We start from the raw sequence: 16,975 nt of genomic DNA, 5'->3' as shown, positions 1-16,975 counted from the left end.
TATAACCCAGCCATCCCAATGCTGGGCATATACCCTGGGAAAAACCACAATTCTAAAAGCCACATGTCCCCCAGGGTTCACTGCAGCACTATTTAACAATAGCCAGGACACGGAAGCAACCTAGATGTCCATCAACAGGTGAATGGATAAAGATGTGGTACATATATATATAATACAATGGAATATTACTTAGCATAAAAAGGAATGAATTTGAGTCAGTTGCAGTGAGGTGGATGCTGGAGCCTGTTATACAGAACTACACATTTTGAAGTCTTAATAATGTCAAGCCTTCTTCCCCAAAAATTAAAAGAATGAAACTATTACTGTATAACTTTGTAATAGCAGATTTAAAAAGTAGTGATTATGAAGTTTTTACTGGTTCTTAAGACCCTGTCTTCCCTTAAATGATAAATTGGTACTTTCTGGTAACTTTATTTTTATAGACTCTTCTGATAAAATGTCTTTAAAGCTCAATAATTATTATACATTTTTTTCTTTTGGAAATATACATATAAATTGTTTTATCAACTATTTTCTCCCTTTTAGGATACAAAATGGACTGATGATAGAGAAACACTTATTAAAATAGCTGCAATTGATAACGGTTTAGCGTTTCCTTTTAAACATCCTGATGAGTGGAGAGCATGTGAGTATTTAGAAATTTTTATAGAATTTCTAGTGACCCCTTTTTCAGAATAGGATGGGAATGATATCAAAATAGCAGAGGAAAACCTGGGTATGTTACAGTCCTTCGGGCTCAATTCTAGACCCTTGGGATGCAAAGATGTGTAATACACTCTGTGAGCCTTGCCATGTATCATTCCTTATTTTGGGTGACTATGTCTGATTTTTATTTCTTGGCTTGTGTTAGCCTTGTAAAATAAATTTGATAGCTTTCCAAATTTGAAATTTGTTAGTCATTCTTTGCTAACTTGATCTATGGCCAATTTAAAGGACTATTTTTGAGAAGAATGTGGTTGAGCACCAAATCTGTCTTCTAATGAAAACTTTGTTAGTTAGTCAAATCATATTCTTGACCTATTTTTTAACCACTTAATCTGCTAATTTTTGAGAGACAAAGTTCACCGTGATTGAGATTTTGTCAATTTTTTCTTGTATTTCTATGCACTTTTTGCTTTGTATTCCACACTCAAAGTCCCAGTGTTTTATCTTGCTGGGGTGACTTGTTCTTTTTGTTATAGTGTAAAACATATCCCTCTTTATCCCTCACAGTGTTTTTTGCATTTCTTATTTTTTCTGTTGTAACATCGCTATAGCTCGTTTCTTTTTACTAGTATTTACCGGTATTATTCTATGCTTTTATTTTCAACTTCCATCATTTTGTTTTAAGTATATGACATATAAATAGCTCCTAGCTGAAGATTTTTTGCCCAATCTGAGATCCTTTTAATAGCTACACTTAACTCTGTAGTTTGTCTCAATAAACTCCTGATGTGTTTGAACTTTCCCTACCATCTTTTTTTTTTTTTCCTATTTACCATGAATTTCAATTTTTTCTTTTTTTCCTTTCCTATCTTTGGTTGAACTGACTTGAGATGTCTTTGTTCTATTTTTCTTTTTTACCTCTAATGGTTTGGAATCTATATACAGATTGCCTTTTAAAGGTGTCAAGTTTAAGATGCCTACAATACACCTGAAAAATTTTACCAAACACAGACACCAAAAAATAAGGGTCTAGAACTTGAAAGAGTAATTGGTATTGAGGATGTAATTTTTAAACTGTTACTTTGGTAAGTGGAAGCCATGGTGGAGTTGCTATCACCTGGGAAAATCGTGGTGAACAAATGCCATCACTCAGGCAATGTGAGATACACAGGTACTCAGTAAATGCTTCATGAATGTTTGGTGGAGCTTCCCTGGTAGCTCAGTCAGTAAAGACTCTGCCTGCAATGCGGGAGATCTGGATTCAGTCCCTAGGTTGGAAGAGTAATTGGTATTGAGGATGTCATTTTTAAACTGTCACCTTGGTAAGCAGGAGCCATGGTGGTGTTGCACCTGGGAACATCATGGTGAACAAATGCCATCACTTGAGCAATGTGAGATACGTAGGTACTCAATAGACATTTCATGAATGTTTGGTAAATGAAGGAGAGAAAAGACTAAGTGTAGAGTCTGGCAATGGTGATGTTGAAACCGGGAGAAAAAGCCAACAAAAGAGAAATGGCTTAAAAGACAGAAGGTAAAGTTTGAGACAGTGGTAGCACCAGAAACCACATTTCACAGAGGGAGACGATAGAGAACAGTGCTGCTTGCTGCAAAAACACGTGAAGTAGCATGAGGACTGCACATGGACTTCTGGAAAGAGCCTTATGAGATGACTGGTGGCTTTAGGGGAGAGTGTGAACGGTGATAGAAGAAGTTGAGGGGCAGGGATGGGAATTAGAGACAGGCAGAGAATCAGAGCTTTTCTTTTATGTAATTGATCAGGGGGTGGCTTTCTTTGGAATGGACTGTACTTTCCATAGTATTCAAAGAGATAGATAAAGGAGAATTCAGAAGAAATGACTCTAAAGGCAAAGTGTTTTTTCCTCGGGGCTTTCTGAGTGGTAGAAGCTAGAGATTCTTCTTGAATGAACTGTAGTTCTGTAGGGGATCATACTGTCATAAACCTTACATTTTCTTGCAAGAATCTGAATATGCACCCTATGTCTAGATTATCTCACTACTTTCCGAATCTTTCTAGTCCTGGCACTGTGTATATTTAATGGTCTTCTTGGGCGAGAACTAGAGTTAGCCCAAAATCATGAATCTTTTCTCTCTCAAAGTGGCTTACCTAATGACCTGAAAGTGAAAGTTGCTCAGTTGTGTCTGACTCTTTGCCACCCCATGGACTATACAGTCCACGGAATTCTCCAGGCCAGAATACTAGAATGGGTATAGCCTTTCCCTCTTTCAGGGGATTGTCCCAACCCAGGGATCGAACCCAGGTCTCCCGCATTGCAGGCGGATTCTTTACCAGCTGAGCCACAAGGAAAGCCCAAGAATACTGAAGTGGGTAGCCTACCCCTTCTCCAGCAGATCTTCCCAACCCAGGAATCGAATTGGGGTCTCCTGCATTGCAGGCAGATTCTTTACCAACTGAGCTATCAGGGAAGCCCACCTATTGACCTCCTAATGATTTAAAATTTTAGAACATTTTACCTATTGACCTACTAGTGATTTAAAATTTTAAGCACAGACATATACACACACACCAGTGAGTCATCAATTCCTGACCATTTGTGGCTGAAACTGCAGGGAGACCTACCTCAGTCATGATATCTGGGGCTGTGAACAAATTATAGGTACCCCTCAATTTCCAAACACAGCAGCCAGACATTCAGATATGATATAGGGCTGTTGGAGATACACTCATGATCAAAACTACTATTTTCCTGTTTAAAACTCAGAAACCTAACCAGCTCGGGTAAATACTGTGCTTTACCATCTGAAAGTAAAAGTGTTAGTTGCTCAGTCCTGTCCAGCTCTTTGCAACTGCATGGACTGGAGCCTGCCAGACTCCTCTGTCCATGGAATTCTCCAGGCAAGAATACCGGAGTAGGTTGCCATTCCCTTCTCCAGGGGATCTTCTCGACCCAGGGATCAAATCTGGGTTTCCCACATTGCAGGCAGATTCTTTACCTTCTGAGCCACCAAGGAAGCCACCTGAATTAACCATCTAAGCTTAAAAATTTGAATAACTTAGATGGCAAAGAGTAATTGTTCCGATAACTTCTCCTGTCTTTTTGTTAACCCAGGAATTATAGAGAAAAATACTGAATAAATGTGAGTCTAAATAAACCATTTCCCCTCACTGATAAGAATACTTTTTTTTTTAGATCCATTTCACTGGGCTTGGCTTCCTCAAGCAAAAGTTCCTTTTTCTGAAGAAATAAAAAATTTGGTTCTGCCATATATTTCAGACATGAACTTTGTGCAAGATTTATGTGAAGATCTTTATGAACTTTTTAAGGTAAATAGATTTTTAGTTTTAACTATTTCAGAAAATGAAATAAATCTTAAAAGAGTTTTTCCTAATAGAGCTAATTTGCAGTTTACTACTTCTGATATCACTGCTTGCAGAACCTGATGTAACAGAAAGGAGTTAGCATTTTTCTTTATAGGAGCATAAATTTGTGAAGTTACACTTTGGGTATTCTTTGAAATGAGACTACATTATAATTTGGGAAATTGTTTTCTTCAAAAGTGGAACTTTTACAAAATTACTCTGTGAATTATAAGAAATGTTTGGTGATCTGTTATTATTTAATTCTCTTAAAAAGAGCCTAAAGCTGTTGGCTGGAAAGTCATTTTAAATCCTTTCTGGAACAAGTTGGAGTATAAGTAGAGTTATTTATTGTCATTCTAGAGGTACACAAAAATGCATCAAGTAAAATTAATCTTTTCGTGTAACTTTTTTTTATTAGGAATGCTTTGTAATGATCTCATGTGCCAGGTTGAAGAGTTCATTTGTTTTCAAGTGTTTTTTTCAAAGAGCTTGATTTTTATAATAATGTTTCCTTTTCTGTTTGTGATAGATGGACAGAAAATTTGACAAAGCCACTTTTGAAAAGCAGATGTCTGTGATGAGGGGTCAGGTAGGTCACTTTTTTAAGTTCTTGTTCATTATTGAAAAGAGCTCTCTCTGAAACAGTAGTCAACTTTTTTCCTTCATTGTGACGCAGAGACAACTCTCAGTACTGTCCTTTATTCTGAACCAAAATAGCTCAGATGATTAGAAATAAAGTTGATTTCATTACTCTTTTTTTTTCCGTATTGTTTCCATATTAGATTTTTTTTTTTTTTACTTTGTTGTGTATTATTTGGTTAGTTAGTTTCCTGCTACTGCTAATTCTTGTCCTCACTTTAATAACTGTTTTCCTGAGTGTTAGTATCTTTCTCCTTCTCAAATCCACTTGCCTGAATGTTTCAATACCAAGTTCTGTCCCCTGTGGATGATTTTCCTCAGAGAACTTGTTTGACCTTTGCTAGAGCAGTCAATAAATAGTCATGTCACCAAGGACGAGCACTACTTGGGACATACAAGTACTAGTTGTAACTCAGTCCTCTCACTCCTTTTCACCTCCTTTAATTAGAAACACAGGGTATTGATTACATCTGCTGGTGTGGACCTGAAGGCTAGACTGACCTACAAGTGACTCTGCTTTTTCTGCTCTACTACTAGTATTTAGATTCCAAAAGAAAGACTTGAAATAAAAATAAACTATAGTGCAAACATGGTCATTCAGTGACTTAGTAATTAATTTTTTCTTTCTAAAAGATACATTTCATTTAAGGTAGCTGCTGCAGACCTGTGACCAAGAAGACAAGTCTAGTTTTTGCACTATTTATTATGCAACATTAACAAATGGATATAATTAAATAACTGTTGTATTTATCCATTAATTGCTTATTGACAGAACCAGTGCCAGAAACTGTCCTAGTGATTGAAAGAAAGCAGTGAGTAAAACCACTATCTTGGAACCTTGGCTCTGATTCTGCCCGGGGCTAGGAAAGAGGACAGATTATTAGCTTGCATACCTCTCGGTGTTCTGTTGTGCTTACACAGGGCTTTGCTGGAGTCATAAGTTTTAAATAGTAAGTGAAAAGGTTGGAGAAGCAGGCTAGAGAGTCAGATTTTGGAGGGCTTTAGATTCCACATGGAAGGGATTGGAGTAGTTTATTCATGATTTCTGCCATTTTTTTTCAGATAATGTGTAAAAATATATTTCAGGTAAATTAGTATTTCTGAGGTCCAGTGTTCCAAATAGGCACAGGTAGAATAGGAAATGAATGCTCTTCTTGAGATTGATCATGACCCTACTGCTATTTAATGTAAAATTCAAAAGTTTTAACTTTAATAAACATTATTAGTCACATTTTAAAAGAAATGCCTTCATACTAGGTCCTATTAATAATTCCAGTGAACACACAATAAATTTATTTGTTGAGTGAGTGGGTAAGGCAAGCGTTTAGTAAAAACGAGACTATTTAGACCAGTGTCTGTTTAGGACCAGTGTCAGTGGAGTATGTATGTGGAACCATTCACTTTATTCCATCTCTGATTCAATTCTTCTGGATGTAGATGCATTCTAGAATATTTCAGAGTTGTCAATTGGCAAAAATTATTTAATTCTAATCTTGTGCGTTTGTTGTGTATGTGGATGTGTATGTACAAGCATACATACCTCCACACACTTGTACTGATGGCGGGTACTCCGCATCACCGTCTCTGTTGGGCACAAATGGATAAAATAAAAGCTGTAGTTATGAATAGAGAGTTAAAATACTATCAGTGAGCTGAGGCCTTTGCCTCTGTTGAGCTGATGAAAGCCTCTCTTCCTCCACAGATCTTAAACCTCACTCAGGCACTGAGAGACAGGAAGACTCCCGTCCAGCTGGTGCAGATGCCCTGTGTGGTGGTGGAGCGCAGTCAGGGCGGAGGGCAGGGCCGGATCGTCCACCTCAGCAACTCGTTCACCCAGACTGTCCACTGCAGGAAGCCGTTTTTTTCCTCCTGGTAGCAGCTGTGTGGCCTTGTGTGGTTAAAACATACTGTCACGTAAATCTGCTGGCAAGAGCGCCAGCTGCCCGAGCCTCAAATAATAATAAGTTTCTAAAAGGTTGTCTTTTGAATGTAATCACAGTTTACAGTTTTTTTGTCCAAATATTAAATTTCTATTTCAGGGAAGAAGTGATATATCTCTTACATCGTATTTTTGTAGAAAAATTTTATCTTATGTTGTTGATGTTAGTTTAAGGTAATTTCATAGTTTACACATTCTGAAATGACTGTCATTACTCTTGAATTCCAAACAGAAAAATAAGGTGTTTGTTGACTTTGAATACAGTAACTTTTTATATACTTTCTAAACATTGACAAGAATGGTCATGTTAATTCTTCTTATATTATAAAAGGCTTTTGAGGATAAAAGTGCTCTTATGAGCTATAATAGAGTAGTTAATAAAAAATAGGTAAGAATAAAGCAATGTTGCCTTAATTTAAAAAGCTGCTATTTTAGAACTTGAATAAATACTCCTAACATGACCATTATTAGGGACCAGAAAATTATATTTTGTTTAAGTAACTGATAACCATTTTCTTTTTCATACTTCAGAATATTTTTGTCAATTATTTTGTTTACAGTGAGGAAAAAAAATCTAATGATGTCTCCCACCTTTAAAAAAAAAATGGAAACACTCAATTGAGACTTGAGGGAAATAATATGAAATGTAGATCCCCAGTATTCTGAAATTCCAAAATAGCATTAAAAAATCCCTTCTGTTTCTTGCATGGGATCAGTACTTAATCAGTTAGTACTTCCGAGTACTGATCTGGTTCAATTTAGTACTTCAATTAGTATTAAACTTCACTGAAAAGTAAAACATAACTCAAACTGTATATTGGATGGCATTTTGAGGTCCTAGGACATAACCTCTTAAAAATAATAGTAGTTTTGTAGAGTACTTGAAATTACTGATGTTGTTATAATTACAGTCAACTTTAGGATATCAGCCCCAGTTAAAGGGGAACATGACAGAGATAACCATAAAATCATTATTTTATTTTAAACACCAGTATGTCTGACATGCTGGGAATTTGTAGTACTTTTAACTCATTGAGTAATTTAAATTGAGATGAGCTCCATATGAAGATTTGATCCCAGAGAAGCAAGCAGAAGCCTCTTTTCTCTTCTTAGGTTCCAAACAAGTAACATCACCACTCAGATTAAACTGGGCAGTTTGTGGTCTTGGCCTTGTGTTTTTCAAGCTTTCTGTCCTGTAATCTTTTAAACTAAGTTATTTTTATGTAAAAAGTATTTCCTGAAGGTTGAATTAGACCAGAAATCCTCCCTTCCTCTACATCTTTCTCTTGGTCTTTGTGGATGTGATGAGTAAGGACACTGCTGTCCCAGTGAAGTCCACTGGAAACCTGTGTTTTCTTACTTTCTCCAACCCTCCATGATCTTCATACTGAGATAATGAAAAACTGACTGGAAATTCAAAACTCAAGCTACTATCTTTAGATAAACACCAGTGATTAAAATGTGCCTTTTGAAGATGTTTTCTTAATGACATAAGTTTTTATGATCTGGATACTGCTCTCATAAGACAGTTTTTTTCAGTATTTTGATAATTGCTATATTAATTTTTATAACATAAACTTAGTAAGTTGCTACTGTTTTATATCCTAAAATTAAGTGGTTGAAAATATTTTTAAATGATCTGACCAGGTCAGAAAGATAAAGCTGAAATATTTAAGATATGATTACAAGTCAGAATACATTGGTTGTACTTTGTAAATTTTCATGAACTTTGTTTTTATTTAAATATTGTTAATTTTTTCAGTGAGTGTATTTGTATTGTTAAACATGTAGACTAAAGGTAATAAAAAGGATTGATTTCTAGATTTCTCCTGAAGTATGTATATTGAATATTTAGAATGTTTGTTAATATGTTTATGTTTATGAATGATGCCAAACCACCATTTTCTTACTTTATATGTTAGTACAGCTTAATGCATTATCATTCCAAAAGACGTTTAGCTGGAATCTTTATAATTAGAGGCATTTTAATTTTTATTTAAATATAAGCTGCCTTATTCTCCAAATTTGTCAGCAAACATGGAGACATGTTTTTTTGTAGTCTTGGAAATGACTTGATTCATAAATTTTTTTTAAGTTTTGTACTAATGGAATTAAAACCTTATTAAAAACAGTGGTCACCAGTTCTTTGATTGGATTACATTTTAAATCATTTTACAGATGTACAAAGAGATGGGTACTGTTTCATAGTGCACTTTCTTTCCCAAAGTTGCTTGGGCAGCTGTACAGAGTTGAGGAAGAGATTCTTGGTGTGGCTTTGTTTCCAGTCCTTTCTTGTGGTTGGTTTGGAGTCACGTGACTGAGTCTGGCCAAGGATGTTATGTGACCTCCAGATCTGGCAATAAAACTCACTGCCTCACAACCAGTGGTCACTGTTGACCACTCTCCTGTCTTCTTGTTTGGCTATAAACAAAGAATTTGCAAAGTGGAAGTACCCAGGGCATGGTAGGCTTGGAAACCTACCAGTAGAGCATGCCAACTGCACTGGACTGTGACATGTGCAAGAAATAAGGGCTTGTATATAGTCACTAAGATTTTGCATTTATTTGTTAAAACTTACCATAGTCTGTCCTATCCTAGGTGTTACAGAATAAACAGAAAAATATAAAACATTTTAAAATTAAAAACCAATTACAGAAGGCTAGGTGGCAGCCACAGTGAGTAGTTACTTAATGTCAGATCCTCATAGAGCAACTGGAATAGCAAAAGAAAAGTCACAGTGACACCATCTTCACTAAAATTAGGTGGAAGAATATCCCTCTGGACCCAAGAAACTAATAGGATCACATGGGAACAACAGCATTGGAGGAGTGAGCAGAGAGAAAGGGAGGGGGTCTTGAGGGGGTCTTGTGATGGTCCTAAGAGCCAAAGATCCCAGAACCTGCCCACATGTCCTCAGCCCCAGAAGGAGGAGCCCCAGTTGTCATGGCAGTATCAACTGTTGCATTCAAAACCACAATCAGAATTGGAAGAGGGCTGTCAGCATTCAACTGGAGCCTGCAGGGAGGTATGAGGGGGTGAGGGCAACCTGGCCTGTGGGGTTCCCAGAAGTATCTGGGGAGAGCACAGAGGCCTACACTGAGAGAAACTCCTAGGTGCAAAACAGACATCAACAAGGAAGGGACCCTGGGGATAAAGGAGAGAAAGGTTCTGATGCATTTGGAACAGGGGACCAGATAAGACAATTCAGAAAGTACTAAGAAGGTACATAAAAAGCCATGTCATCTGGGAGTATACCTAGTGCCACTGAACTGTACAGTTAAATATGGTTAAAATAGTATGTTTTATATTATGTGGCTTTCACCACAATAAAAAACAGCCAAAAAACCCCACATCATCTGGAAATTCCCTGGTCCAGTGGTTAGGACTCCGTGCTTTCATTCCCAGGGCCTGGGCTCAATCCCTAGGTGGGGAACTAAGATCCCACAAGCTGTGAAGCACTGTCAAAAAGGTAAAAATAAAAAATAAAAATAATAATTTAAAAATAAAAGTTATTTTAAAAAAATCTTATCAAATGATTTGTAGTAACTGCAAAAGAGGGAAGCCTAGAACCACAAAACCAAGAAATTCCAGGCCCACCTCACCATCTACACTGAAATCTGAAAATAAAGGAGCAAAGTATGACAAAGTTCATCTCATTTTAAACATGACCACATGGTAAGGCATGCTTTAAGAAGACAGGATAACCTACAGAAAATGAAGATATCCTAGAAACATTTACAAAGCAGAGGAAAACAGTAATATTTGTTAAAATGCTGAAGGAATTCAAGAAATGATAGCCCAAGAAAGAACAATATAGCATCAACATCAGAAAAGCTGAGAAATTAGATGCGGAAAAAAAGAGGTTGATTATCTACATTAAAAAAAAAAGAAGAATTGGATGGGTAAGCAATAGGAAATAAAATGACTGCTGACAGAGCTCAGAAGAAATATTAGAGTTGAAACTATATAAGAAATACACTAGAAGGAACCCAAGAGCAAACAGATAACATATACATAGAAACTGCAGCAAACATCATACTTAGTGCCGGAAAATCTGGAGTTTCCTCTATTTGTTTTCTGTCGCTGCTGTAATAAATAGTCACAAACATTAGCGTATTCAAACAAGACAAACTCTTCCATGTGTGTCAGCTGTGTAGATGAGAAGGCTGACATAAGCGTTAAAGGGCTGTTTCTTTCTGGGGGTTCTAGGAAGGAATCTGTTTCCTTGTCCTTTCTTGTGTCTATGAACCTCAGACATTCCTTGGCTTGCAGCCCTCTTCCTCCATCTCCAAAGCCAACAACAGTGGGTTGAATGCTTTTGTCATCACATCATTCTGACACTGACCCTTCTGATTCCTTCTTGCACTTTTAAGGACCCTGGTTATTACACTGGGCTCACCCAGGTAATCTAATCTCCCTATTTTAAGGCTTGCTTACATGTAATCTCTATTCCATCTTCAACTTTTAATTCCCCTTGGCCATGTAATATATTCACAAATTCTGGATGCTAGAATGTGGGCATCTTTGGGGGCCAGAATTCTGACTTAGGTACTTTCTCTCTGAGATCAATGGGCTTCCCTGGTGGCACAGAGGTTAAACCATCTGCCTGCAATGCGGGAGACCTGGGTTTGATCCCTGAGTCAGGAAGATTCCCTGGAGAAGGAAATGGCAACTCACTCCAGTATTCTTGCCTGGAAAATCCCATGGACAGAGGAGCCTGGTGGGCTACAGTCCATGGGGTCACAAAGAGTCGGACACGACTAGCGACTTCACTTTCACTCTGAGATCAATAATGTGACAAGGATGTCTGCTTCCACAATTTGTATTCAGTATCGTACTGGAGAGCTTAACCAGTGCAGTAAAGGCAGGGAAGAATTAAAAGGAATGAGGACTGGAAAGAAAATTGTCATTATTTACAAATGTCATAATTATGCACATAGAAATTTTAAAAGAATCTACCGGAAACTATATTAGAATTGATAAGTGAATTTTGCAAGGTTTATATCCCAGCAGCATCAGTTAGAAAATCTTCAAAGATACCAGTAGCAGCAAAACATACGAGATTCCTAGGGATAAGTTCAACCAAAGACATATAAGCAAGCACTCTATACCAGCTATTAAAAAAAAATTTGAGAAAAAGATTTAAATAAATGGAGAGCAATGCCATGATTATGTATAAATAATATTAAGATATGGATGCTCCCAAGTTTGTCTATACACAGTCAAAATGCCATCAGGATTTTTTTTTTTAATTTGACAAGATAATTCTAAAACATATATGGAAATGTTTTGGCCAAACTATGAGACAAGAGTATGAGGTGGAGGACTTATAGGCTACTTGGTCTCAGAACTTACAAAGCTACAGCAATCAAGACAGTGATAATTGGGATAAAGATAGACATGAAGGGCTTCCCAGGTGGTGCTAGACGTAAAGAACCCACCTGCCAATGCAGGAAACTTAAAGAGAGACGGGCTCCGACCCCTGGGTCAGGAAGATCCCCTGGAAGAGGGCATGGCAACTCACTCCAGTATTCTTGCCTGGAGAATCCCATGGACAGAGGAGCCTGGCGGGCTACAGTCCGTGGAGTCGCAAAGAGTTGGACATAACTGAATCAACTTAGCAGGCACATGGATCAATGAAACTGAATAGGGAATCCAGAAAAAAAAATGTGTAAATATTAGTTACACATAGTAAACTAATTTTCAAGAAAGATGCCAAGGCATTTCAATGAAAAGTGTAGTCTTTTCAAAAAATGGTGCTGCAATAACTAGACACATAAACACACACACACACTCACAGAACTTTCACCTTAACCTCATACAGAGACCTAAGTATCAGAGCTAAAATTTACAGAAGAAAACAGGAGAAAATCTTACTTTGTTTTCATAAAGATTTCTTAGAGCACAAATGGCACAAACCATTAGAGAAAAAATTGATAAATTGGTCTTGATCAAAACTAAAACATCCTGCTCTTCAAAAGATACTTCAGAAATTAAAATTCCTAGTCACAAACAGGGAGAAAATATTTGACAAATATATCTGATAAAGAATTCCAAAATATAGAAAGAGATTGCACAACTCAAGAATAAGAAGATGACTCATTTAAGAGATGAACAAAAGATTTTACATAGACACTTCACAAAATAAGACAAATGAATGGCCAGTAAGTACATGAAAAGAAGCTTGACATTATCACCAAAGAAATACAAATAAAACCCACAATGAATAAAGTTAAACTTACACCTATCATACCACCCAGTCATTCTTCTTTTACTGACCCAGGAGAAATGAAAGCAAACGGCTAGATAGAACCTAAATTCACCAACAGATGAATGGATAAGCAAAAAATACATTTATAAAATAAAAAGGAAAAGATAAACTGATAAGCCCAGCAACATGGATGAACTTCAAAATCATTATGCTAACTGAAAGAATTACTGCACTGTTGCACTCATTTCACATGCTAGCAAAGTAATGCTCAAAATTCTCCAAACTAGGCTTTAACAGTACATGAAACAAGAACTTCCATATCTTCAAGCTGGATTTAGAAAAGCCAGAGGAACCAGAGATCAAATTGTCAACATCTGCTGGATCATAGAAAAAGCAAAAGAATTCCAGAAAAAATCTACTTCTCTGCTTTGTTGACTATGCTAAAGCCTTTGACTATGTGGATCACAACAAACTGTAGGAAATTCTTAAAGAGATGGAAATACCAGACCGCCTTACCTGCCTTTTGAGAAATGTGTATGCGGGTCAAGAAGTAACTGTTAGAACCGGATATGGAACAATGGACTCATTCTAAATGGGAAAGTACGCCAAGGCTGTATATCGTCACCGTGCTTATTTAATTTATATGCAGAGTACATTATGCGAAATGCTGGGCTGGATGAAGCACAAGCTGGAATCAAGATTGCCAGGTAAAATATCAATAACCTTAAATATACAGATGACACCACTCTCATGACAGAAAGTGAAGATGAACTAAAGAGCCTCTTGATGAAGTTGAGAGAGGAGAGGGAAAAAGCTGGCTTAAAACTCAACATAGAAAAAAACGAAGATCATGGCATCTGGTCCCATCACGGCAAATAGATGGGGAAACAAGGGAAACAGTGAGAGACTTTATTTTCTTGGGCTCCAAAAATCACTGCAGATGGTGATTGCAGCCATGAAATTAAAAGAAGCTTGCTCTTTGGGAAAAAAGCTATGGTCAACCTATATTTTGTATTAAAAAATAGAGATATTACTTTGCCAACAAAGGTCCGTCTAGTCAAAGCTGTGGTTTTTCCAGTAGTTCTGTATGAATATGAGTTGGACCATAAAGAAAGCTGAGTGCTGAAGAACTGATGCTTTTGAACTATGGTTTTGGAGAAGACTCTTGAGAGTCCCTTGGACCGCAAGGAGATCCAACCAGTCCATCCTGAAGGAAATCAGTCCTGAATATTCATTGGAAGGACTGATGCTGAAGCTGAAACTCCAATACTTTGGCCACCTGATGCAAAGAGCTGACTCATTTGAAGGGACCCTGATGCTGGGAAAGATTGAAGGTAGGAGAAGGGGACGACAGGATGAGATGGTTGGATGGCATCACCGACTTGATGGACATGAGTTTGAGCAAGCTCTGGGAGATGGTGATGAACAGGGAAGCCTGGTGTGCTGCAGTCCATGAGGTCGCAAAGAATTTGATATGACTGAGCAACTGAACAAGAACGAACCAAAATAATCTGCCAGGCACAAAGAGAACATACCATCTGGTTCCATTTATATAAAGTTTTCTAAAACGAAAACTAGTTCCTTGCTAAAGAAAACAGTCCAGTGATTACTTGGGGACTGAGATGGATGCTGGGGGTGGCATATGGGGTGGGGGTGTGGATGGTTTGCATGGGGGCCTGAGGAAATTCAAGGGATGATGGAAATGCTTTGTGTCTTGACTGTGGTCCTGATTTCATAGGTGAGTACATTTGTCAAAGATCATCAATTTGCACAGCTCATTGTATGTTAAGTATTCTTCATGAAACAATAAATGGTGAATTACTACTGTAAACCTATCAGATTTGGGAGAAGTAAAAGCCTGGAGTTTGGTACAATCATTTTCGAGATCAATCTCTTGTAAAATTGAAGATGCAAGTTTGCTGGTAGTATATGCGTTCAAGGAGACATATACAAGATTGGTCAATGCTGTAGTGTTTATAATAACGAAAAATTGAGAACAACCTGAATATTAGTAGGAAAATGGATAAGTAAATTGTGGTATACCCATATGATAGAAGACCACAGAGGACTAAAAATAATTAAACGATAGCCACATGTATCAAAATGTACACATAAACCTGAAAACAATGTTGAAGGAAAAAAATGTTAAGTTGCAAAAGTATTTACACATTTATGTAAATATAAAGCAGTTCGATGGTACTTATCATTGCTTTTTGATATACGCATACATCTAAGTATAATATGTGGAGAAGGAAATGGCAGCCCACTCCAGTACTCTTGCCTGGAAAATCCCATGGACAGAGGAGCCTGGTAGGCTACCGTCCATGGGGTTGCGAAGAGTTCTACACAACTGAGCGACTTCACTTTCACTTTTCACTTCCATGCATTGGAGAAGGAAATGGCAACCCACTCCAGCGTTCTTGCCTGGAGAATCCCAGCGACGGAGGAGCCTGGTGGGCTGCCGTCTATGGGGTGGCACAGAATCAGACACGACTGAAGTGACTTAGCAGCAGCAGCTGCTAAGTATAATATATTAAAAAGTCGACAGGAAACATACAAATTAGCCTCCCATTTCGAAAGAGTTGTTACCTCAAGGTTAGGAGGATATGGAAGCAGATCTAAAGGGTACCAATTTTAAGTATTAACATTTTATTTCTTTAAAAACAATCTGTTGTTTGCTCTGTTTGCAAAGGAGTTGCCTCTGGCTGGAATGTTTGTACAGAGTTCTAAGACAAAGGCCTAATTGTTTTGTAACATTACCTCAACTTTTTTCTTGTCAAATTGCAAAGGAAGATCAATAAACAGATTTTCATATGAATGTAAAAAAAATTTTAAAAATCTGAAACAAGTATGATGAGATGTCCACATCTGTTAAAATCTGGGCAGCAGATTTTAGGTGAGCTTTTAAATATTCTCTGTTTTCCATATGTTTCAATTATTTCATTTTTTAAAGTAAGTTTTTATTCGGGAACACATTTATGTGAATGCTTTGTATACCACCTTTCTTAATTTCCTAGGGCTGGCTGACATGAAAAAAATACCACAGAGTGGCTTAAACAATGGAAATAAATGTTCTTACAGTTCGGAAGGGCTGGGAGCCCAAGATCAAGGTGCCAGCCAGCTTGATTCCTGGTGAGGCCTTTCTCCTGCCTTACACATCGCTGCCTTGCCACTGTAGCCTCACACGGGCTTTTCGTCTTGCACTTAAGTCCCTCATGTCTCTTTCTTCTTTTTATGAGAACACCAGTTCGATTGAATTAGGGCCTGTCTCATTTGATTTTTTGTTCTGTTTTTAATTTTTTCATTACTTTTTATTGGAGTAGAGTTGCTTTACAATGTGTGCGTTTCTACTGAACAGCAAAATGAGTCAACTGCACATGTACACACCTCCCGTTTTGGGGGTTTCCTTCACATTTAGGCCATCGGAGAGCGCTGAGTAGAGTTCCTTGTGCTTTGCTGTAGGTTCTCATTGTCTATTTTATACATCGTGTCAATAGCGTTTGTGTGGATCGCAATCTCCCAATCCATCCTACCCAACTCATTTAATCCTAATTACCTCTTGAAAAGTTGTACCTCCAAATCTAGTCACATGGAGGCAATAGCTTCAGCATATGAATTTGATGCAGGGACACAATTCAGCTGACAGCACTATCCCAACCAAAAATTACTAGGCACCTCCACATGTGTTAGTCTCTCTGAAGGTGGCCAGGCTCGGCCTCTCCCTTGGCCACGGCTGCAGTTCCAGCCACCTGCTTAGTCATAATCCTCAGTGGACAACTGAAATAATAGGAACACCCATCTGTAAATATTTTCTGAAGTGAAGATTGAGGAACTTTCATCTTCATAACGTGTGGGACTTTTCTGACCTTTGGATTTGTAATAAGTATTTTGACAACTGAAGTAAATATCTTGCTGACTGCTGGCCTCCTGGTTCTGTTCTACACAGTTGTGAACCAGACCAGCTCGTTTCTCAAACATGGCAGATACATGAATTTGCTTTAACTCTTTCTCATTTGCTAAAATTCCAATTCCTGCATGGACAACAGTTTGTATGATAGATATGTCACACATGGATTTCAACAAACATTTATGGGTATTCACGTGTGCCAGATTCTCCAACAGGCAGTTTGGACATCAGTAGCAGTTTCAGCCCTTGGACTCATTCTTTAGGTACTTC

At 37.6% G+C, this 16,975-nt stretch overlaps 1 protein-coding gene across 3 annotated transcripts in view; it reads left to right on the top strand.

Annotated features, from left to right (window-relative positions):
• The window catches only part of PI4K2B (phosphatidylinositol 4-kinase type 2 beta), a 29,478-nt gene extending 20,760 nt beyond the window's left edge, over positions 1–8,718 (top strand). For all 3 annotated transcript variants that reach the window (XM_043438573.1, XM_043438572.1, XM_043438575.1), the window contains 4 exons: positions 547–646; positions 3,840–3,973; positions 4,539–4,598; positions 6,351–8,718. In XM_043438573.1, the coding sequence (XP_043294508.1) occupies positions 547–646; positions 3,840–3,973; positions 4,539–4,598; positions 6,351–6,524 (468 nt within the window). In that variant the 3' untranslated portion in view covers positions 6,525–8,718. The remainder of the gene's footprint in view (positions 1–546; positions 647–3,839; positions 3,974–4,538; positions 4,599–6,350) is intronic.
• Positions 8,719–16,975: the final 8,257 nt, after the last annotated feature.

This window comes from Cervus canadensis, chromosome 19 (assembly GCF_019320065.1).
Source record: "Cervus canadensis isolate Bull #8, Minnesota chromosome 19, ASM1932006v1, whole genome shotgun sequence".
NCBI classification, from domain to species: domain Eukaryota; kingdom Metazoa; phylum Chordata; class Mammalia; order Artiodactyla; family Cervidae; genus Cervus; species Cervus canadensis.
Note: the sequence above shows the minus strand (reverse complement) of the source record. Positions and strands in the feature narration are given on the sequence as shown.